Below are 24,746 nucleotides of genomic sequence, written 5' to 3' on the forward strand. Positions count from 1 at the left end.
GAGGAATTATGATCCTTGCGGGCCACCGTCCCGGAAGTGGACTCGGGAGAAAGAAGGTAGTTGGGCTGATGGAGATATGTTTATGAGGACTTAAAGTGGGGATTCACGGAACTTTTTGTGGCGTGCGTTGTGCCGGACAGACCCAAAGGTCACTTCACCTGAAGAAGTTAGCTTCTCTGCTGAGCCCGATCTGTTTGCGGTGGAGCAGAAGGTGGCTCTGAAGACGCCTGAGAAAGCCCGTCTGCGCTCTGCCTCGGTGGCCACCTTAGTGATAAGCTGATGCCTTAGTGGCTTATCATGGCCCAGCGGGCAGTGTGGCTTATAAGCCACGAACCAGGAACTCCACTTTGTGGCATTGTCAAATTCTCCAGGTAAATGCAAATCTGTATCCTTAGGCGTGATAGATAGGATGGATGGATAGTGTAGCATAATTTTGTGATGCTGTGTATCCCTGATCCAACACCTGGGCAAGTTACTTAACCCTTATAACATCTGTTATTAATAAGTGGAGACTGTGATACTACTTCATAGTGTTGTGAGAATTAAATGAGTTGATGCCTGGCACATTTTCTCCTGAGTAAAGTGAAGTGAAAATCTCTCAGTCGTGTCCGAGTCTTTGCGAGCCCATGGACTGTAGCCCGCCAGGCCCCTCTGTCCATGTGATTCTCCAGGCAAGAATACTGGAGTGGGTAGCCCGTTCCCTTGTCCAGGGGATCTTCCCAGCCCAGGGGTCAAACCCAGGTCTCCGTCTGGCGGGCGGATTCTTTACCAGCTGAGCTACCAGCGAAGCCCTACCATCTTACCAGCCTTACCACCTGCGTAAGATTGGTACAGAGCTGACAAAAGGAAAGGAAACTTTCTGAGCAGTAAATGTTTCAGATTTTTCTACTTTTGTTAATAAAAATCGTGTAAGGACATTTTAATTCATTCTTCTGGAAAGTCCTTGCTGAGCAGTATCAGACTGTTACTTTAAGCTTCTTATGTTTAATTCCTAGAAATTCTCTTTACTTCTAAAGTTCCTAATTGTTGAAAATTGAAAAAATACAAAAACAATTAAACTGAATTCACTTTTTAAAAATGGTGTGAGCCGATCTAGTGCCACTTATATAAAATTTGCCACGTTTTATCAAAATAACTGTGCAGAGAGTTACACATACAGTAACTCATTGTAAAGTATGGGCGGCAATTGAGTAACTTGTTTCACCTTTTATTCTTGTAAACATTCATTCTTCCCTGAGAAAAGCTCTATAGTGAAGTATTCATAGCTAGTTCTGAATCTAGATTGAGGCTGATAAAGATGAGTGTATTTTAAGTGAAAAGTAGTAGGCAACGTGAATATGAATAATTCCCTTTCCTTCCTAAACAATTTCTGTTATTGGAGACATAGAGACTTGAAGTTTACCATTTTCTCAGGGACACTTGGCTTACATTTGTTGTTGTACTACCTCAGGAGGTTATTTATAATCTTTAATATGGTTCATCAGCCTTTTTGGTCCATCCTTCCCAGATACTCCTGCTTTATTTATATATTCCCCTTGGTATCTTTATTTCTGCCATTTGCCTACCTCATATGATTGGTGTTATGGTTTTGTTTGTGTGTTCATATATATATATATATTTTAAATTCTATAATTTAATGATACAGATGTCATTCCCATTTCTTAACATTTGTCAGATTTCTCAGCATAATTTTTTTTTTTTTTTTTGGCTGCACTGCATCTTCCTTGCTGTGTGGGCTTTCTTTAGTCACAGTGAGTGGTAACTACTCTCTAGTGGTGCACAGGCTTCTCATTCTGGTAGCTTCTCTCGTTACAGAGCATAGGCTTTAGTAGTTGTGGCTTGCAGGTTCTAGGGCACAGTAGTTGTGGCCCATGGGCTTACTTGCTCCACCGCATGTGGGATCTTCCCAGACCAGGGATTGAACCTGTGTCCCCTGCGTTGGCAGGCAGATTCTTAACCACTGGACCAGCAGGGAAGTCCTCTCGGCCCTATTTTTAAGAAATATCCAGGTTACTTTGTGTTCATCTCAAGCATCACTGTCCACCACTTCAGTGATGGAAATGGGATGATTTGGGAGAATGGCATTGAAATATGTATAATATCATATATGAAACGAGTCACCAGTCCAGGTTTGATGCACGATACTGGATGCTTGGGGCTGGTACGCTGGGACGACCCAGAGGGACGGTATGGCGAGGGAGGAGGGAGGAGGGTTCAGGATGGGGAACACATATATACCTGTGGCGGATTCATTTCGATATATGGCAAAACCAATACAATATTGTAAAGTTAAAAAATAAAATTAAATTAAAAAAAAAAGTGTTGAACATAAAAAAAAAAGTTCTAAACTGTGCTGTCTAAATTGTAGCCACTGGCCACAGGTAGTTGTTGAATTTTTGAAATGTGGTTATTGTAACTAAGGAACTCAGTTTTTAATTTTGTTTCATTTTAAGTTTAAAAAGCCATGTAAGGCTGGCAGCTACTATACTGGATCCTGCAGATCTAGGCCATTGTTTCTGCTTGCTCTGTAGTACTCCATGGTTTCCATCTGCCACATTTTACATATCCCCTTCTCCTGCTGGTGATCTCCCAAATTGCCTCCAACTCAGCTATCAAAACCGTGCTGCAGTAAATAACCTCAGTTACATGAGACATATCTATACTGGTTTTGACTACTACCAAATAATTAGCTCCTCAGAATACTTTGACCAGTCTACACTCTCACCATCACTATCTCTATTCTTTTCTAACACTTACTGCACTTTTTGCCAGTATTGGTGAAAAGAATATCTTACTTTCATTTGCATTTCTCTATGGTAGCAATGATGATAGTCCTTGGGCTTTCCTTTTCTGTGAATTGCCTATACATATTCTTTGTTTTTTCTTTGAGATTTGCTGGCTTTTTCTGGTAACTTGTGGGAGTTCGTTCTGTAATCTTGATATTAGTCCTGTCATTTTTAGCTATTACAGATACTTGATCTTAACTTATTATCATTGTCAATGAACTTTTCATTACTTTGGTTAAACAGAAACCCTTAGTTTTGTTACATAGTAGTTAGCCCTTTAGGGGATTTGTTGTAGTCTTTCCCTACCCTTATTGCCCAAAGATGTCTTCCAACATTATTTTCTCTTGACTTTGTCATTTTATTTATTATATTTAGGCCTTTAATCCATCTATAGTCCATCTTTGGATGTGACATTAAGTAGGAATCTTACTTTGTTTTTCTCTGTACTATGAGCCAGTTTTTCTGAATCATCTTCCAAACAGTATGTATTTTCTTCATTGATTTGTGGGCTGTTTTGATAGTTTTTTACGTCTTCCATTGGTTTGTCTCAGTTCTATTACTTTCTCTGTTCTTCTGCCAGCACCATACTGTTTTTATATCTGTGGCTTTGTAGCTTATTTTTATATCTTACAGAGATAAGATTTTTGTACTGCATACAATAACTAGTTTCTTGAAGAAGCTGTGCTTGTTTCAGAGTTTTCCCCACCATTCTCAGAATATTTCAGAACAAAACTTAAGATATGTTTGGGTGGACTTTTCAGCATCTCTATGAAGGCAGCAAGTTCAGTTCAGATAATTCATCTGTCACTTGTTTATCTTGTATCACTGAACAAATTAATTAGGTTTTATTTTTTTCTGTTTTCTGACCTCTTGGGCCTAGAGTTAGAGTGAAACAGGTATATGTATTATCCACATATTTGCCAAAGGATAAAGGCCATCACTTAAGATTTGAGAATCCAAATGATTTTTCCTCTAACTACTTTTTTCCCCACAACAAAACTTGGTTTAGATTCTGGTTTAGAGATTTGCTGTCTGGATAGACAGTAACAGCACCAACTCAAGTCTAGCTTAGGTTGGTATTTTTCCCTATAGTTGTGGGGCCATTTAAAGTTCAAGTTCTACTTTACAAAAAGCCTAGAATAAATCTGAAAAGACAGATTGAGTCATCCAATAAAGTATTTATTGAGCACATATTGAGGTATCATATAAGAACCCAGGGGGCTTCCCAGGAAGCACTAGTGGTAAAAGAACCCACCTGGCAATGCAGGAGACCTGGGTTCAGTCCCTGGGTGGGGAAGATCCCCTAGAAGAAGGCCGTCCACTCCAGTATTCTTGCCTGGAGAAGCCCATGGACAAAGGAACCTGGCGGCTTCAGTCCGTAGGGTCGCAAAGAGTCGGACACAACTGAAGCGATTTAGCACTACACATAAGGTCCCAGACTGACTTATTTTTACAATTTCAGTCATGAAATTCTTGCACTTTGAATTTTAAGAGAACACTTAAGAGCTAAAATTTCCCTTTCCTCAATCAAGAAAGCACATCAAAATGTAAATGAGTGAGGTTCACTAATACATGAATAACTTTAAATACATTCTCATTTTTCTTTTTTAAAATTATTTAAACAGCAATTTGTCTCAGTTCTGTTACTTTATCTGTTCTTATGCCAACAACATATTGTATTTATATCTGTGGCTTTGTAGCTTATTTTACTATCTTGTAGAGGTAAGGTTTTTATACTGTGTACAATAATTAGTTTCTTGAAGAAGTTGTTCTTGTTTTCTTGTTTTCAGAGTTTTTTCCCACCATGCTCAGAATATTTCAAAACAAAACTTCAGATATGTTTGGGTGGACATTTCAACATCTCTATGAAGGCCATAAGCTGGATCCAGATAATTCATCTGTCACTTACTTATCCTAAACTAATAAAATATTAGTAGTATTAGAGAATTAGTAGAAAAACATTTTGGCTAGGTGTGTTCTTGATCCTTGATCAGAATTGCCTGTATGTTCTTTAGCCATACCTTATTTTACAAATAAGAAAATAGACTTTGGGAAGTTAGGCAATTTATACAAAAGCTGTGCTGTGCTTAGTCTCTCAGTCATGTCCAACTCTGCGACCCCATGGACTGTAGCCTGCTTCTCTCTTCATGGGGATTCTCCAGGCAAGAACACTGGAGTGGGTTGCCATGCCTCCTCCAGGGGATCTTTCCAACTCAGAGATTGAACCAGGTCTCTCACATTGCAGCCAGAGTCTTTACCATCTGCGCCACCAAGGAAGCCCTATACAGAAACCAATAGCAAATAATTGATTTTGTTGTGGACTTTGGAGTGGAGAAATAAGGAATAGGGAAAGTACTTTGTTTTTAATTAAGAAAATGTGATCTAACATTTTTGTAAATAAGCAAAAAGTATCTCCTGTTTCTCCCAAAAAGGGATGAATTAGTAACTTATTGTTCAGCATAGAGCTTGCAAACCATAAAAGGTTATTCTTATTTTATTCTTTTTGTTACCTCATAGTATCTTCCAAGGCCATATAGATAAACCACTATTACTAAAATGCCCTTACATATTTCTGTACGGCTTGGCAAGAAGACTCAGGGTACTAGTGAATTCCTAATGTGGAGGATTAAATTAAACCACTTTTTTCGATCCTGCTCTACTAAGATGGAATCAGAAAAAATATCCTGTGGTGGGGTGGGAAAAATTTATAAGGGAATCAAAAGGTACAAACATGGCTATAAAATAAGTAAGTCATAGGGTTGTAATGTACAGCATGGTGACTATTGTTGAATTATACTGCATTGCATATTTGGAAGTTGCTAAGACAGGAAGTCTTAAAAGTTTTCATTATAAGAAAAAAATATGTGTAACTGTATAAGGTGACAGATGTTAACTAGACTCACTGCAGTGATTATTTTGCAACATATACAAATACCAAATCATTATGTTGCTTCCCTGAAACTAATATAATGTTATATGTAAATTATACCTCAATTGGAAAAAGAAGGACGGAGGAAGGAAAGAGAAAGGGAAGGAAAAACAAGACAAGAAAATCTTCTTTGCAGTCTTATCTATAACAACAGAAGTGATGTTTCTACCAATGGGAATCCAGATAGATTGTAGTTCCTTAACCCAACGGAATACTATGCAGCTGTAGCTTCATGAATACTAACTTGGAAAAAAGTAAGTTTCACTGCAAAATGTATCATTGTTTTTTAAAAATGACAATGTGTTTATGTTTTAAACATACACATGCCTTGCTTACCAAGTGGGAATCTGAATAGCCAAGAGTCGAGGATTTTGAATTAGAAACAGGTATCCTACCTATTTAAAAAGTGAACTAAATTCAATTTTTAAAAATAAAAGAAAATAGCATTTATCATTTGAGATATATCAAGTACATAAGAGTTTAACATTAATATAATATTTTTTTGATTGTGATTTTCATGTGTCAGCGTATGTATTTGTTTATTATTGTGTGTTTTGTTAGTATTTTCCTTGTATTGGTTTTGGACTTCCAATTTTTGCAGGAATTAATTATGTTTTTATTTCCATTGAGGCAGACGGTATCCAACTGTTGAAAAAAGAGCTAAAGTCTTCAATGGAGCAAGTTATGTGCCTGTTCCTGAAGATGGTCCCTTCCTGAAAGCACTGCTTTTTGAACTGAGATTGTTGGATGACGAGAAGGACTTTTTGGAGAGTCGTGATAGCTGCTCACACATCAATAAAACATCCATTTACGGAGTCCCAGTAGGAAGTGAAGAACTCTGGCCAGTTGTTGCTTTTCTGAAGAATGGCATGATATATGCTTGTGTTCCACTGGTTGAACAAACTTTATCCCCTCGTCCACCATTAATTAGCATTAGTGGAATTTCACAAGGCTTTGAACTTCTTTTTGGGGTACAGGATTTTCTTTCCTCAGGTCAAAAAACTGACAGTGAGCTAAATACCAAATTGAGCCAGTTGTCTGACTTGCTTTTACAAACGTGTCCCTTTGGCACTTTGTTAGATGCCAACTTACAGAATTCATTGGACAGTATTAATTTTGCTTCTGTTACTCACCTACAAAAACAGCCAGCCTGGAAAACTGGAACATACAAAGGAAAACCACAAGTTTCTATTTCTATCACTGAAAAGGTAAACTCCATGCAATATGATAAACAGGAGATAGCAGATACATGGCAGGTCGTTGGAGTTGTCACTTGCAAGGTGAGATTTTCTCTGATACTTGTTTTATCATACCACTTAATATTTATGGAGAAAAGTAAATTTTGCTGACTATTTTACGTCATAATGTGACATTCTTGATTCTTACCATAAACAGCAGTCATTAGCTATTATATTCAAGTGAAATTTTCTAATGTTATCTTTTTGCATTCTTTACTAAATATACTATCTATATGCAGTTGACCCTTGAACAACATGAGATTGAACTACATGGGTCCACTTATATACAGATTTTTTTCTTTGAATACGTACTACATTCAGTCCCATACTATCTGCAATTGGCTGAATGTACAGTTAAATCCATAGATGCAGAACCTGGGATACAGACTGCTGACTGTAAAGTTATACATGGAGTTTTGACTGCACAGAGGGTCAGCTGCATTGCTGTGTAATGAATTAACCTGTCATCACAACCAATAAACATCTACTATACTTGTAGTTTTTGTAGGTCAGGACTTTAGGGGCAACTTAGCTGGGAACTTCTAATGTGGATGTCTGTCACAGTCAGTATTTCAGCTGGGGCTGCAGTCACCTGAAGGTTTGAGTGGGACTGGAAGTTTTACTTGTGAGGTGACTCAGTCACATGGCTAGCAAGTTGGCCCTTATTGGTAGGAAACCTCAGTTCGTTTCCACTGGACTTCTCAACAGGCTGCTTAAGATTCTCACAACTTAGTGACTTCCCTTTGACCAAACAGACAATGGAGCAGGCAGCCAGCCAGCCACCTGAGGCACAAGTGAAAGCTATTCTTATTACCTAGACTGAAAGGTCACGTAGCATCACCTCTGCCACTTTCTGTTCACCAGAAGCAGATCACTTTGTCAGCCCACATTCAAGGGAAGTGGAATTAGGCTCCATCTTTTGAAACAGTAATATCAAAGAACTTGTGAAAATATTTTAAAGTCACTATACTTATTTTCCAGTTTTTTTAGAGTGAAATTGATAAATCTTTGACTTAATATCTGAAATCATTTTCAGGGACTCATTTTATTTTTTTTTTACCTTTTTATTTAAACAAGTCACTAGGTAAATATAGGGTTCTCTGGTTTAAGGTTAAATAATAGGAAAAGACAATGAAAATAACAATACAGTTAGCAGTGATAATTGCCACATTCAATAATGATCAAAAATAGAAACCCTCCAAAAAAGAATGCTTATACATGTATATTAATATTCTGAGGTGTCTTTCTGTTTTCTTCCTTTATTTTCTGCACTAATAAACTTTTTATGTATCATATTAATGTTGAGTGAGTGCAAGTCACTCAGTCGTATCTGACTCTTTGCGACCCCATGGACTATACAGTCCATGAAATTTTCCAGGCCAGAATACTGGAGTGGGTAGCCTTTTCCTTCTCCAGGGGATCTTCTCAACCCAGGGAGTGAACCCAGGTCTCCTGCATTGCAAGCAGATTCTTTACCAGCTGAACCACAAGGGAAGCCGAAGAATACTGGAGTGGGTAGCCTACTCCCTCTCCAGTGGCTCTTCCCAATCCAGGAATCAAACCAGGGACTCCTGCATTGCAGGCAGATTCTCTACCAACTAACTATCCAGGAAGCCTGTATTAATGTTGAGTAGCTATGTAAAAATCTAATAGATTAAAAGTAGATTTCAAGAACAGAGAATTAAAATGGTCCTGGCAGACAAATTGAGTCTTTATTTTTCTTTTTAACCTGTGTGCAAGCAAAGTCATTTCAGTTGTGTCCAACTCTGACTCTTTGAGATCCTATGGACCATAGCCCACCAGGCTCCTCTGTCCATGGGATTCTCCAAACAAGAATACTGGGATGGGTTTCCATGCCCTCTATCAAGGGATCTTCCCAACCCAGGGATTGAACCTGTGTCTCTTACTTTCCCCGCATTGACAAATGAGTTCTTTACCACTAGCACCACGTTGGAAGCCCCTTTTAACCTTAAAGTGACCTAAAAATGTATGTGTTTGCTTTACACTCTCTTCTATTATGGTCAAATATACATTCCAGCTATTACTTTTAATGGAAATAATTACCGTAAATGTCTCCAACTTAAGGTGTTTGCAGATTATGTCATTCACACCTCTTAAAGTTGTTGAATGCACTTCTCCCTTAAGTTCTGTAAAATAAAAGTAGGGAAATTCACTATGTGTTTTTTCATTCTGTGGTAATGAACAGGGAATATGTTATATATAATTTAATATTAATTCATATCATGGTATTTAAATAGGTCTTTGGTAGACTGACCCTAGTTTTTTGCTTCTGGGAATTTTGAACTGGCTTCTATTCTTGGTCTAATACAGATAGATGATCATGATGTTTAGTATAGGAATGAGGGTTTGTTGACTCAAATATAAGAGGAACTGAGAGAGTAAGTCTCTGATCCTCTGACAGTCACTAATGACTCTAGCCTAGAGACTAGGATACACAGAGAAGCCAGAGTTAACAGAAAAGCAGCCACATATGTGTTACAACCCCAAAGCAGGAGTTCATGGAAAAGTCTGAGAAAGTGCTGTGTCTGGCCACCACTGCCTTAAAACAGAGCTCAGAGTGAGGTCTGTGAAGCTATCATATCTGGTTTCTATGACTTTCCTACTATACTGACTTCCCTTTCCCTTCTATCTCCTAAATCTCTCATGAGTACCTCTCACTAGCAAACTAACCCAGACCACATAGGGAAGAAGATCCTGGGCTGCTCTGTGTAACAAAGGTAGGCCACGGAGGTGACAATACAGACTATAAGGCTTCACACAACACGTGTAATGAATTGACTATTTAAGAAGAAAAGAGCATTGTTGCTGGCGGGAATAGCACATACAAAAGTGTAGATATAAGATATGGTTTATTCAGGTAAATTCAAGAATCCAGTAAGTCTAGAGCATTACTTGTGGGGTAGAAAATGGTTAAAGAAATAGGTGGGAACCAAACAGCAAAAGCTTTAAAAGTAATATAAAACTGAGGGGCAACTATTGAGAGGTTTTGGCATGGGTACAATAGAATTAAGATTATTTTATTAAGATAGCTCTGGCATTGATGGAGAATCTATTGATTAGAGGAAAGTGAGTCTAGATACACTTAGAGGGCTGTGACAGAAATATTTTTTGTAATAGGAATAGAGAAAAGTAGTTTTTTAAGGATTTTAAATGTAAGCAGAGGGTTCTAGGAAGGTTCTCCTGGTCTCTGGCTTGGGTTTCTGAGAGCTGTAATAGTATCATTATCCAGAACACAGAAAGCAATGAGAATAATTCCTTGAAAGAAAAGTGAGTTAAGTTGTGAAAAGTGCCTCAGATAAATTAAGAAAAGCCTCATCCAGAAGAAGACTTCTTCAAAGCTCTCGGTGATATCTGTTTGTGTTGCAGTGTGATCTAGAGGGCAGCATGCCAAATGTTACCATTAGCTTGAGTCTCCCTACCAATGGATCTCCACTTCAGGATATTCTGGTTCATCCTTGTGTGACATCTCTTGACTCTGCCATTCTGACCTCTAGTAGCATTGATGCAATGGATGATTCTGCATTTAGTGGACCGTACAAATTTCCGCTCACTCCACCGTTAGAGTCATTCAACTTATGCTACTACACTTCCCAGGTAAGCAACCTTGGAGAAGTTGGCACTTTGCTAATCTTTACATCTATGAATTGTGTTGTTAGGAAATCACCATACTTTTGGTCGAAACAAAACCTTTTCATGAGTTACTTACCAGAAGATTTAGATTGTTTCCCCTTAATCAGCTTTTTCATGACCAATTTAAGTGACTGCTGACTTGGGAGGGTGGGGGAGTGAAGATACAAGCAGAGCAGCAGGAACTGTGGGCATGTGTCAGGGATCAGTATGGTTAGTGCATGTTGTGTGTTGTACGTCATAGAGAACCTGGAGGAGGAGAATCTGGACAAGCAAGAGGAGGAAAAAGAATGTATTACACACCTTTGTAAGGTACCTTTCTGGAAATAGAAAGAGATGGAAGAATCCCTGTCCTTAGAAGGACTGTAGCTCCATCATCTGTTGTCAGAATGACTTCATTAAAGGCATATGTGTATATAATGACTATATTACTGCACAGTTCTTTCCTCAGTTACCATTGGCATTTTAGACCCATTAACTTGAGAATCATGTAAAAAATGTGTTTGTTTTGTTTCCAGGTCCCTGTTCCACCAATTTTGGGTTTTTATCAAGTGAAAGAGGAAGAAGTACAACTAAAAATAACAGTTAATTTAAAACTTCATGAAAGTGTGAAAAATAGTTTTGAATTCTGTGAAGCTCATATACCTTTTTACAACAGGTAGGAATAAAATTACATGATGCCATGATTTCTGCCTTCCTCAGTACATTGGCACTGCCCTATAATAAAGTTGTCTTGGTTTTTACCTTATTTTTAAGATCTAAAAATTTTGTGTTATTCAAGTGTATGTTGATTCTGAACCAAAACATAGTTGTAAAAATAATCTCTTTGTTTTTTAATGTCACCATTTTTCTGGTTAAATTTGCTAGTAAATTATAAGCTTTAGCCAGTGTAGCTTCCTCAGGGATTATTTTTCTACTGGCTTTATTTCTAGCAATTTCTCTGCACTGTACCTATATTAATAAGTTAAGCCAATGATAAAACCTGGTGAATTAAGTCAATTATAAGATTTTTCCTTACCAGCTCTACTTTTAAATTTGTTCTACAGCATAGTTCTTTTCAAAGGCTACATACTATATAGTAAAAATCATAGTTTTAATGTTATGTAATTCATGTGCCTGTATTAATACAATGACTTTGGGGTCATCTTTAGAATTAATAATGAAATGTATAGCATCACCAAAAAGATTTATTGTGTTTCTGTGTTTTTTGAGATATGATACTCATTATTTATTCTGCTCTATTCTGCAAACTTAAATGCAGATTTGCTTTATGTTGTCTTTGTATTAAGTGACAGTAGCAAGATTTGACATATATCTCTTCAAACTTAAATCTGTGATTTTTTTTTTTTTCTATTATCTCCATTTTTTTTTAAAGAGGTCCCATCACACATGTGGAGTACAAAGCTAGTTTTGGCCAGCTTGAAGTATTTCGAGAGAAAAGCTTATTGGTCTGGATTATTGGTAAACTAGGTTTTGGTTTTTTTTTTTCTTTCATTCATTTGCTGTAGAACCTATTTAGTTTATAATAGTTGATTGGTATATTACTGTTTCTAGGACAGAAGTTTCCCAAATCAATGGAAATTAGTCTTTCTGGAACTATAACTTTTGGAGCCAAGAACCATGAAAAGCAGCCATTTGACCAGATTTGCATCGGAGGTACAGCATATTTAAAGGTAAATATATTTATATGGCTCACTACATTAGAGATCTTTCCTTTGTTTCTGAAATACATGTATCTAATTGATTTTTTTTTCGGAGAAGGCAATGGCACCCCATTCCAGTACTCTTGCCTGGAAAATCCCATGGACGGAGGGGCCTGGTGGGCTGCAGTCTACGGGGTCGCTAGGAGTCGGACACGACTGAGCGACTTCACTTTCACTTTTCACTTTCATGCATTGGAGAAGGAAATGGCAACCCACTCCAGTGTTCTTGCCTGGAGAATCCCAGGGACGGGGGAGCCTGGTGGGCTGCCAACTGTGGGGTCGCACAGAGTCGGACACGACTGAAGCGACTTAGCAGTAGCAGCAATTGATTTTTAATGTTTTGTAATCCTTTGGGGGGATAGGAATTCTTTTTGTCTAAGTCCTCTTCTAGATTTTAGTAAAATTCTATTTATTAGTCACTTTCTATTTCATGTAATACTTAAATATTTTAAGAGGAAAGAATTATGTAAAATTTAAAACACTTCAATTTAACCTCTTTCTACCCAGCTCTTAAGATACCGCACTTGAGATTTGTATACAAAGAATATAAGATACAGTCTTTGCGCTCTATGGGTTTTTCAGTGATGCTTGTCAGTAATTAATCAGGACTACCTGCTTTTGGACTTTCAAAAAAAGACTAAGCTCTTCCAACCAAAGTGGTCAAGGAAAGCTTTGTAGTAGTGATGAACTGTAAGGAAAACTCTGAGGCCCAGATAAGCATGAATATGAAGCCTTGAAGATGGAACTAACATTTGTATAGGTAAAGACATGGTTTAATCATGGGAATGAAGGATAACTAGGCATATTTAGGAACCCCTGCTAGAAACAGTAGTTACACAGAAGGCTAGATAAGTGATTTAGGTCTGGACTGTAGAGGGTTTGAATCTGGCTTTCACTGCTTGTTAGAAAATGTTATACTTTTTTTGAGTATGGGAGTGGTCCTTCAGAAAGTGGTACTTTATGAGGATCAGCCTGAAATGGATGTGAAGAAGATGAGAGAGGAAAAAAGCTAGAGACAAAGAAACTTTTTTAGTATTTCAGATGAAAGTTGATAAATAAATGATGCTAAGCTAGTATAGTGTCACAGAAAGAGAAAGAAAGGGAAAAAAAGAATAGAGCTGTGGTAAGGGTAAATCCTTTAATCTCACTAATTAAGTAGAAAGATAAGAAATAGTTTTAAGTCAAAGATGGTGTCATTAAAAACAATTATGACTTAAACTAGGGGCTTCCCAAGTGGCTGAAAGGTAAAGGATCTGTCTGGCTAGTGCAGGAGACACAAGAGACATGCGTTTGATCCCTGGGTCGAGAAGCACCCCTGGAGGAGGAAATGGCAACATACTCCAGTATTCTTGCCTGGGTAATCCCATGGACAAAGGAGCCTGGCAGGCTACAGTCCATGAGGTCACAAAAGAGTCGGACACAACTGAGTAACTAAACAAAAACAAACCAGACTTGAAGCTCCCAGAGAGTAGAGACCATGTGAATCTCATTCATTATTTTATTCTGAGCATCTAGTTCAGTACCTCACACATAAGTATTTGAAGAATGGATAAGTGTACTTAGAAGAAAGCTCTATTTCTTAGAAGAAATACAGAGAAGGTTGAGAGGGAGTGGGCTTCATATCACGTTGTTGCAGGTAATAGCAACTTATACCAAGGTGGGTGTCTAATAGGGGCTAAAAAATCTAAAGTTGATTCTTAAGAGAAAGTTCAGCTGTTCATAGGATCTAGGAGTTATCCATGGAAAAGAAATAGTTGAGGCAGTAGAAATGAATAAGGTCAGAAAAAGATAAGAGAAAATAGGAAGATTCAGGTGAATTAGTGAAGGAAAGTGAAAAGGTGATCAGAAAGGTAGCGGGAAAATCTAAATAGAATAGTATCAAAGTAGACTGGAATCTATACATAAAAGTGACTAGGGGAAATAGTAGTGAAATCAGAAGTACACTGATGGTATTTCTTCTGTATTGACTTCAACTGTATCCACAAGGTTTGTTTCAATGATTATTAAAAAAATTCCCACTTCTGTATGTTTTTCAGAAAAAAGTGGGATGTTAACTATGTTATATGTTTTTTCAAAGGTAGGGACTATAACTTTTCTATTCATTTTCATCACCTAACCAGTTACAGTGTCATAGAAAGCATGTAATAGATATTTGTGTTCACTGAATAGATTTATTTTTATCATATCTAGTTTTGTGGAAATCTGCCTTGTCATAACTTCCAGCATCCAGAATTATACCAAACAAGGAAGCCATAGATAGCTCTTTACTGTTAGATAATTGGAGTGGCACTAGGGAAAAAAATTGCTGAGGAGACCTGAAAATTATATCTATGCATGTGATCAGTTAGTTTGACAATCAAAAGAAGAAAGACAAGAAATGAGAGAAATATTCAGGAAAAGAAGAAGAAAGAAAAAAGTATAGAAAAACTATCAGGCTATTGCAAATTCAAAAGCTTTTAGCAGCAAAGATGAGGAGAATCACAACAAAAGGAGGCTGGTCTGTGATAGACCTTTCATAGTTTATGTGGCTATCACTATGCCTTTAGCAAAGGTACTAATGGCCCTCTCTGTTATAGCACAATATATTAACTGGCATTTATACTAATGACACTACATGATCAATTAAATTCAGGAATTTACATTCATTCATTGCCTTCGTTGATTACATTTTAGAAAAGTTCTATATAAGTTAAATCTTAGTTTTCTGAAAAATCAAGTAGAGCATTTTATTCCCTCCAAAACCAGATAAACTGGTGTTCCCTTTTTAGTAATTACATGCTTGTGTTTTGCTAAAAGGTGTGTAAAAGTATTATGGTCTGAACTATATCACAATCACCTAGTCTTAGAGACAGAAGAGAATGTACAGAACAGCAGACCGCAGGGAAGGGCCAGCAACATCTGTAATCAGTCGGCTCTGAGCGCAAATGCCCATTCTACTACCTGTTTCCACCTCTGAACCTCGGTTCCCTTGTTTGCAGAATACAGATAACTTGCCGTGTAGATTAGACTGTACATTAGTGACGGGCCTGGTATGTGTTAAGCACTTTGTAACGGCAGCCTTACAAAGAAATGACTCTAATGCTAAAGGGAAAGATTAGTGTGTATGTGTCCATGTGTACACATGCACACATTAACAATATTATTTGTGATTTTTGTGAATTGTGTGAAATAAATTCCTAAAATTGTGTCAAGGGAAAAAAATGTGACCATCATTTTTACCAAATAATCACCTTAACTTGGTACATTTCTCTTCTGGTTCTAGCTTCATTTTAGGATCTTAGATTATACACTCACTGGATGTTATGTGGATCAGCATTCAGTTCAAGTTTTTGCATCAGGAAAACCAAAAATAAGTACACGTAAGTTGCACAACTTCAAGCCAACTTGAGGGAATTAAAATGGTGTTACATTATTATTAACTAAGATAAAATTAAAATGTGAAAGAAAAAGATAAGAAAATAATCCCAATTTATAAAAATTCTGGCCTAAGCCATCCTGTGTTAATAGGTTATATACGTTGCCCTCTGCCTTCTCCTATTTATAAAGTGGTCTGAATGAGCAAGAATTGACATAGAGGTGGGCTCTAGTCTAAAGTTGAATTTGCTTTGCTCAGTTTATAATATACTCTTTGACTCTTCGGCAAGTTAGTGAACTTCTTAAAGTTTTAATTTCCTCATGTATAAATTGGAATTAGTAGTAGTATTTATCTCAGGATTGTTATGAGATTTAAATAAAATTTATATTGATCAAGCACTCAACATAATATTTAGCATGTAGCATGGATTCAATAAATGTTAAGTGTGAGTATTAAAATTTAAAATATTTTTAGCCAGTGCCACAGTCAGTGACCATTACTTAGTACCCTGCTTTACCAAAAGGAGACCAATAGAAAGTTTCCTGCCTTTAGTGAGTTTGTTAGTGTTTCATATATATATGTATGTGTTTCATATGTATACAGTGTTTTATATATATATAAACACATGTGAAAATATAGGTAGAGGAAACAGCAATTTAATTAAAATTATTGAATTAAAACTTTAATTCGGATCAAATACAGACATATGGCATAAAACAAACAAGTAGTTAGAATGAGGGTAGAGTTAGCTGAACATAAGTAGAAACCTTTTTGCCTCATATGTTAAGACTAAAACTATCATATTTAGATACTGCTAAGTCACTTCAGTCGTGTCCGACTCTGTGCGACCTCATAGACGGCAGCCCACCAGGCTCCCCCGTCCCTGGGATTCTCCAGGCAAGAACACTGGAGTGGGTTGCCATTTCCTTCTCCAATGCATGAAAGTGAAAAGTGAAAGTGAAGTCACTCAGTCGTGTCCGACTCCTAGCGACCCCATGGCCTGCAGCCTACCAGGCTCCTCCATCCATAGGATTTTCGAGGCAAGAGTACTGGAGTGGGGTGCCATTGCCTTCTCCAATATTTAGATAAGTATATCTAAATCATCAGGGCTTCTCTGGTGATTCAGTGGTAAAGAATCTATCTGCCAATGCAGGAGCTGCGGGTTCAATCCCTGGGTTCGAATGATAGCCTGGAGAAGGAAATGGCATCCCACTCTAGTATTCTTGTCTGGAAAACCACATGGACAGAGGAACCTGGTGGGCTACAGTCCATGGGGTCACAAAGAGTTGGACCCAACTTAGCAGCTGAAAAACAACAATCTTAAACTAAGGGTTAGGGTCCTTAAAGTAGGAAAGATAGGACAAGCAAGACTTTGGAATTTGAAAGTTTCAAAAGATTATAGAACTCAGAACTACTGAATTCTAGGTAATTACTTGTGAATGGCAGTAATAAATTCTATGAGGTATAACCAGAATAAGCCATATTCTTTACTGCCATAGGTTTTCCCTATGCTTTCTCCTATATCATTTTTTTTAAGAAATTCATACATATGAAAGAATCTTCATAATGCTTTAAAAAAATTTTTTTATGAAGGCACAGTATAATTGTTAGCTTGGACAAACCAGAAGTATTGTCTAAATGTAAATAGACCAGTGTTTCTGTGGGAAATATGTTGTCTCTTTAGATAAAATCTAAAATATTGTAAGTATATTGTTAATATTACTAAACATTGTAGTAATTTTCAGAGAGCATAATACAGAATGGAATGTTTCAGTAATATACCTGCTTCTTAATATATGAATGAAAGACGTCATTTTAAATGGATAATTATAACCAATCTCTTATTTCCTTCTTCTTTTAGTTTCAAAATATAGCTATCACTTTGTGCAACTATGTGAAAAACTTTATTGTGCCATCATCTTGACAAGAAAATCTATATTCATAATATACAACTTAGTTCTGATAATAGTTTAATAATGCTAATGATGGTAATTTAAATAATAATAACTAATCTTTATTGCTTACTATGTGCCAGGCATAGTTCTGAATACAGGCTGACTCATTAAATCCTTAGAATGCCCTACGTAAGTGTTATCTCCATTTGATGGATGAGGATGCTGATGGAACAGAGAGATTAGGATCACATAGCTAGTAAGTGGCAGAACTGGGACTCAAATCCAAGCAGTCGGTCACTGGAGCCTGACCACCTAACCAATATGCTGTTGCCTCTCAGTGTTACTAGATTCTCAAACTGAAGTAACAGTGAAAAAAGGCAACAAGGTAATGATCGTTGTTGTTGTTCGGTCACCCAGTTGTATCCAACTCTTTGTGACCCCATGGACAGCAGCACGCCAGTATTGTACACCTATCCTTTTCATTATGAAGAAGATGCATGAAGAGGTATTGTAGAAAAGGCAGGATTGGATAAATAGAGATGTATGGAATAAGAATTTACATGTGTCTAGCTTCAAACGAGCATTATCTCAGTTTTATGTGTCAAAAAACTTTAATTCAGAGAAGTTGTCATTTGTTCAAAACTATTAAAACAGAAACCTTAAATCTGATCAGAACAATAAGAAACCACTAAAGCAACCTTTTTAAAACATTACTAGAAAGTTGAGTATGTATTTCTATCTATGAAATTTTGAATGCATAAAGAATAGCAAGAATAGAATCAGAACTGTGATGAAGAGGTGACAGAAGGGAAACCAATGAACATATTTTTAATGTTTTTGTAGCTGAAGTAATGGTCTATAAGAAACAGAATTTAGGGAAGATGTGAGGAAAAAATTAGCAGGTTTAGCATGAAGGATATCGGCATAAATTTGGCATATATAGGCTAAAAGATGGATTATTCATGTATTTAATAAACCCATACTTTTAAAGTGGTTGAAGTTATAATAATGCCTTAATGAAAATTGAATTGAAATGACTGTCTCAAAGAATTTCCTCTCTTGAAATAATTGTGTTCCAAAATTTTAAATACCATGACTTTGCTTTCTCATTGAATTTTTGTTAATATAATCTTATCTTTTTTTTTTTTTAGACCGGAAGCTAATTTCTTCTGACTATTACATCTGGAATTCTAAAGCTCCTGCTCCAGTAACATATGGATCATTATTACTGTAATTGTCTCGTCTCGTGTTTAAATGGGATTTATACACTAGTAACAATTTAAATCAGTCTTTTATTTTTAATGTATATACACATAACCTGTAATTGAAAATCATTTATTTAATGATAAAATATTCTTGTTCAATGTTTTTAGTTTGATTTAGTTTGAAAGAACATTTTAAAAACTAATGTATCCAGTTTTTTTACCCTTGATTTTACTTAAGTATGATTCAGAGCATAAAATCTAGTGATTGACTTTCAGCTTATTTTAGACTAGTCTTGACTTTCCTTGCTATACGTGCTTCTTCCTGCCCCTGTGGCAGACATGGCTAATCACTCACAGCCGTCTTTCTCCATTGGGCATTCCTGGATTTGGAATCAGGCTCCTTCACAATCCAGAGCTGCAGGCTGCCACTCCCAATGGATTGTAGATGACATGTAAAATAAAAAAAACTATTTGCTCTTGCAAACCTGAGTACTAAGTGCTAGTACAATGCTTTGTTACAGAATACCAGAGACCAATTAGAAACAACTGTAAATCTCTTGAGAAAATAGCCAGTGAAAATGAAGGAAAATCGTTTAAATATAGTAACATGTTTTTTAATAAGAACTATCCTACTGACTAATAAAGAATCTGCATAATTCTATTTACAGTGCTTATCTCTGTTCTAGAGTTACTTTTCAAGCAAACATATTAAGCTGCAACAGTAACATTTTGTTTAGAATGTCAGTAAGCACATTAAGAGGTGTGGGATACCTTCTGAAGATGAGCATAGTATTTCGTGATTACTGAATATCTGCAGCCAAATTTGTAAAGATAAATTTAGATATAGTATTGGTTTTTCTCTGTTTTATTATAATTCATTAATGGATGCATTCAGGTTAAAATTCAAAAGCTATCTTATGGGTGTAGAGTATCACTTAATCTTATTTCAGTTTCGTGTAGCACATTATCTTTACATTTGTCACTCTTGTTTCCTTATTGGCATGCTCTTGGTTTCTTTAGGAACCATCCAGTCATACTCTATTCTCTACCTATTTTTACAATTATATATTACATTCTATTTTCATAGTAGCTCATTGTCAAGTTGGACTTTAAAGGAAAGATGAAATGCAAGAAAAGATGAAATCTCAAGTTCCTCAAAACTTACTCCATGTCAAGTTTCTTTTTACAGAAGAGTTATAAAAAATATGCATCACAAATTAATATTCAGTTAAATTGTATCTTGGTTTCTTTTTTATGAGTCTCAAAGAAAAGCTTAGAAAAAGCGGCGAACTTTGTGAAAGAAAGCTATGGTACTTTGAAATGAGATTGCATATTAATTTAGGATTTGAAATATGATTTTTAAAATTAAGGTCAGTCCTACTCATTATAAACTCCTTTTCTGCAAAGCATTATGGCATAATGTTCTATGTTCAGAATTATCCCAAGTAATGAAAATGGAGTAAATTCCAGACCAGGACTTTAGCTTATTATTCTAGGCTCATCACAGATCATCAGTAGTAAAAAAACTTTCCTTTTGAAAGAAGAAATCATTCCCCTTAAGTTTTTTTTAATCTCTTAAACTCAAGAGAAGTTTAACATTTCACTTATATTAATGGAGCTATTTGTACATCTTGATTGTATAAATATTTATCCAAGTACACTAAAACAGGGAAGAGGCATTTCTCTAGTGAGTGGGCTGAGATTCCATATAATAAACCCCTAGGTAAGCAGTCAGAAAAACCAGTGAATCTTTGCTCTGACACTTCTAGAAACCTGAGGAAAATCTAAGAAGTACTGGAGAAGTATAGGGACGATGGGGAACCTGATGCCATCTGTTGCCATTCCATTCTAACATACCGCTACAGAACTTAAACTAACTCATGTTTTCATCCTGTTGAGATCAGCTGGGCACACTGTGATGCTTTTGATTTTGTCTAGAAACCTGTCACTTCAGGATAATTTCTGAAGACAAAGTCTGTTTCCCGTTTGGTAGGTGACCTGTTTAATGTTTTCTCTGTGTCTGGGAACTCCTTAGTGTAATTAGCGACCTTTGAACTCCACAACTAATCCTGAGCTATTTTGTATTCCTTACTCATCTTTAAGGCTGGACCTTTCTTTTCTTCAGAGTCCGCTGCCACAATTAAAGAAGAAACAGCTGCATTTCAAAGGGATTCCGATTCCAGAAGCTTAATCGTGATTGACATGTTCTTATTCTAAGCTATAAGACACTCTTAAGAGTCCTTTCTTGGGTTAAAACTTCAATCATTTTCTAAAAAATTATCCCACTATGGATTTTATTCATTTTCTTTGATAACTATTCTTTGCATTTTTTAACTTGAAAGATGCTGTGCATTTGCACTGAATATGAGCACCTACTTCCAGTTAAAGATTTGGATGGTGTCAGACCTACTCCAGAGGCAGAATTGCTAAATTCCCTTTTAGTGCCAAAAAATATGATTATGAAATCTGATGTCTATCATATGGGTGATTATTCTTCAGTAGACCCAAAATGTACAAAAAGTGTTAAATTTCTGAAAATGTACTCCAGAAAAGATAGTTCATGATTTTGATAAAACTCTTCATTTCTTTATTTTTTACAAACAGTATTTTTTAAACTTTTTAAAGTCAGCAGTACCCTTACAGTGTAAGTCAGTCCCCTTACAGTGGTGGGCAATTTTTACCTTTTACTTTTTAAATAATTAATTATATGTCAGGTTTGAAGAAAATAACCTGTCAGGAATTCTTAAATTATTTGTTTAAAAAAATTTAAATAAAACAGTCTTATAAAATTAATTTATTCACACTAACAGTATTTCTAGTGAGTTTAAACTAGTTTTATACATCATATGGTTTAAGGTGTTTCAAAGCACAATTTTATACATAGAACAACTGCTAGTATTTTTCTTCTAGTTTTTATTGTAGTATTTCAGAATTCTTTATAGACATTCATGGACTCTGCACCACCCCTGGGAGGTAGGTAGGTCGAGTTATCATCCAGAGTCTCTGCTGGGACTGCTGCCACAGCACAATGGTTGTTTCTAAGACAAAGGTCAGAAAAGGGATGTTAATAAACAGTCCTCAGGTTTAAGGGACTTTTTTAGGATTACATCTTAAATTCCAACAAATCAGATTTAGGAGTTACTGAAAGTGAAATTGATCCATCCCTCATCCAAACTTTGCAATACTTTCCTGTTCTGACATCATTTAGATAGTTAGCTGTATTATCAGATTAGAAACCATTGTACCAGCCTGCTGAAAGGAAAAGGAGGCAAAAAGCTAAACATGGGATGAATTCTGAACCTTTTAACCTGGCTGAAGTACGTTGGTCCCTGTTATGCAAATACCTTCAATCCTCTGCTAAGTTCAGTGGAAATAATTTTGTTGAATGACAGGTTTATTCAGCAAGGATTCAGTTGGTGATTAATCCCCCTTTGATCTAGGGTATTTCACTTAACTACCAGTTACCTCGTTCTGACAAAGTGCAACTGAGATTAGGGAGATCACTAGAACACTACCAGGGTGTGCATTTATTCTCCATAACCTTTTAAAGCAAGGGCCAAGAATGCAATTTATTTTCAGTATTTGAAGATGTAAAAGTCCTGCCTGCTAAGTTAGAAAGTCAATTGAATACCAAATGAAGTTTATTTCTTACGTAATAGAACAAACGTTTCTTTTTACTTTGCCCAACAATGATTTTAGGAAACTTAGGCTTTGAAGTAACAAAGACTACATTCTAAGTATATCTTCTAGTTTTGTTTCATATACTAGAGTGTATATATATTGGCCCTGAGATAACCCAAAAATCAAAGCTGCAGCTTAGGCTGAGAGAAATGCTTCTATTTTATGAAACTGCACATTTTCTCCCCATCCGCCCCCATTAAAAACTGTCATGGAATGTGGTAAATCCAATTGGGGAAAACACGTCACAATATACAATTACTCATCTTAAGACTTCTGATTTCAGAGCTTTATTTAACTTTGTCCTTTCTTGAGTAAAAAGCTTGTTATGTTCCCATCATGAATCAGATCTTTTTCATAAAGATACCATTACAAAAATACTTCAAACTCATTATTTTAAATTTATCAAAATAACTATTTTCCACAGTATTGTTTACTATTTTACTAATTTTTCTGCCTTTTTCTTGCTTAACTGGGTACCCTTCTTCCATAACTCTAATCTTTGAAATATTTATGAAAATGTGTACAATATTTGAAGGATAAACTTGTAAGGTGTTTCATGCTAGATTTCTCAAGGAATTCACTTTGTAAAACTATTATCAGTATCGGTGTCAATGTTTACCTTGCCAGATGTCAAATTTGGAGATTTATTTCTTGAGTGTATTTTGAGAACCTTAAAAGTAGAAACGATGTATAACAAAATTTGTTTTTAAATAGTAAATTCTTAATGACTAGTGTTATTACTATAGACAAAGCTTTTTTAAATGCTTTATAGTTGTTCATTATTCTGGTATCAATTTGTAGGTTATATATTTGGATAATTTTCTTATACATCTTTTTGGCTCAGACTTTTATGATCCAATTTCTTTTTTTTTAATTTATTTATTTTAATTGGAAGCTAATTACTTTACACTGTTGTAGTGGTTTTGCCATACATTAACATGAATCAGCCATGGGTGTACATGTGTTCCCCATCCTGAACCCCCTTCCCACCTCCCTCCCGATCCCATCCCTCAGGGTCATCCCAGTGCACCAGCCCTGAGCACCCTGTCTCATGCATTGAACCTGGACTGGCGATCTGTTTCACATATGATAATATACATGTTTTAATGATATTCTCTCGAATATAAGCAATATTGAAATGCTCTTTTCTATTTAAGATGAAAAAAGTACCTGAAGACTGAATAAGGTGATAGATAGAATCAGAAAATTGAAACTATATATCAGACAAGGGTGATCCAATTTCTAAATAGAAACAGTGACTCAAATAAGGGCATATCTAACTTATGTTGGTGCCAAATGAGCATCTCTAATTTGAATTTAATAACTAAACTTTCTGAATATCTTTTAATAGCAAGTTACTTAATCATGGTAAAACCTGAGGATCATAAAAAATAGAAGATAGAAGGCGGGGTCCCTGACCATGTTACTAAGAAACTACAATAGTATTTTTAATAATTATATAGTAAATTTTTAGTTAACATTGCAGTATATTTTGAAATATATGCTATCAGAAAAAATATATATAAAACATAGATGTTTATGTGCATGTGTTTATATAATTATATGTTAGTGTGTCCAACTTGGGAGGTTTCCCTATGAAATATTCCATTAACATGTCAGGAAGAAGAATATTCGAAGTCAAATATTCAAATATCTTGATCTAACCACACTTAGTAGTAATGAAGAGAAGCAGAAAATGAGTATTGCCAAAGAAACTCTTGAGGTTACTTTTATAAAATGGTTAAAACTAGTATGAGTTGAAAGTTTCTCAACCATTATTATCAACAGCTGTTTTATGGATATGATAACATTATTGTCTATATATAGATTGGAGCAGTGGAATGCCTTATCTGTATTACTAGTTTACTGCTTTGAAAGCAGATTATTCTGAGGTCCAGACTGACTTTTCTCAGGCCTTGGCCAGTCTGTGTAATTGATGGCAGTATAGTGTTTAATATTTGATGCACAGCATTTATAGATGGACAGATGCTCTGGAATGGAAACCACCTGCTAAATTGTTTTTCTGGTAGGACATGTGAAAATTTGTATCTCTTAATATTCCATTAAACCTTTAAAATGAAGCTATGTTTTGTTTAAATGTCTTCTTTTTAAATGATGTTTTCTGTAGGAAAAAAACATTGTTTAGTTAACACACTACTAATAAATAAAAATGAAAACTCTTATTAAATTTTTTAGTTTTTCTTTCAAGGGACTTGAGTGCCCTCTACAGGTTATAGAGATAACCAATGACTGTAATTAAAAAAAAAAAAAAAACAAAACAAAACAAAGCAAAACAAAAAGCTCCA

The 24,746-nt window shown here is 35.8% G+C and overlaps 1 protein-coding gene across 2 annotated transcripts; it reads left to right on the forward strand.

Annotated features, from left to right (window-relative positions):
• On the forward strand, nucleotides 1-24,620 carry AP5M1 (adaptor related protein complex 5 subunit mu 1). 2 transcript variants are annotated; one of them, XM_055538162.1, is made up of 8 exons: nucleotides 1-371; nucleotides 6,350-6,995; nucleotides 10,341-10,568; nucleotides 11,120-11,259; nucleotides 11,977-12,062; nucleotides 12,156-12,274; nucleotides 15,567-15,663; nucleotides 18,706-24,620. In XM_055538162.1, exons 1-8 carry the CDS (start codon nucleotides 298-300, stop codon nucleotides 18,786-18,788), a joined length of 1,473 nt encoding a protein of 490 aa, XP_055394137.1. In that variant the 5' UTR covers nucleotides 1-297; the 3' UTR covers nucleotides 18,789-24,620. The 2 variants fall into 2 exon arrangements, with proteins under 2 accessions (XP_055394137.1, XP_055394138.1); XM_055538163.1 differs by lacking the exon at nucleotides 15,567-15,663.
• The last annotated feature ends 126 nt before the right edge of the window (nucleotides 24,621-24,746 follow it).

The sequence above is a fragment of the Bubalus kerabau genome, chromosome 10 (assembly GCF_029407905.1).
Source record: "Bubalus kerabau isolate K-KA32 ecotype Philippines breed swamp buffalo chromosome 10, PCC_UOA_SB_1v2, whole genome shotgun sequence".
NCBI lineage: Eukaryota > Metazoa > Chordata > Mammalia > Artiodactyla > Bovidae > Bubalus > Bubalus kerabau.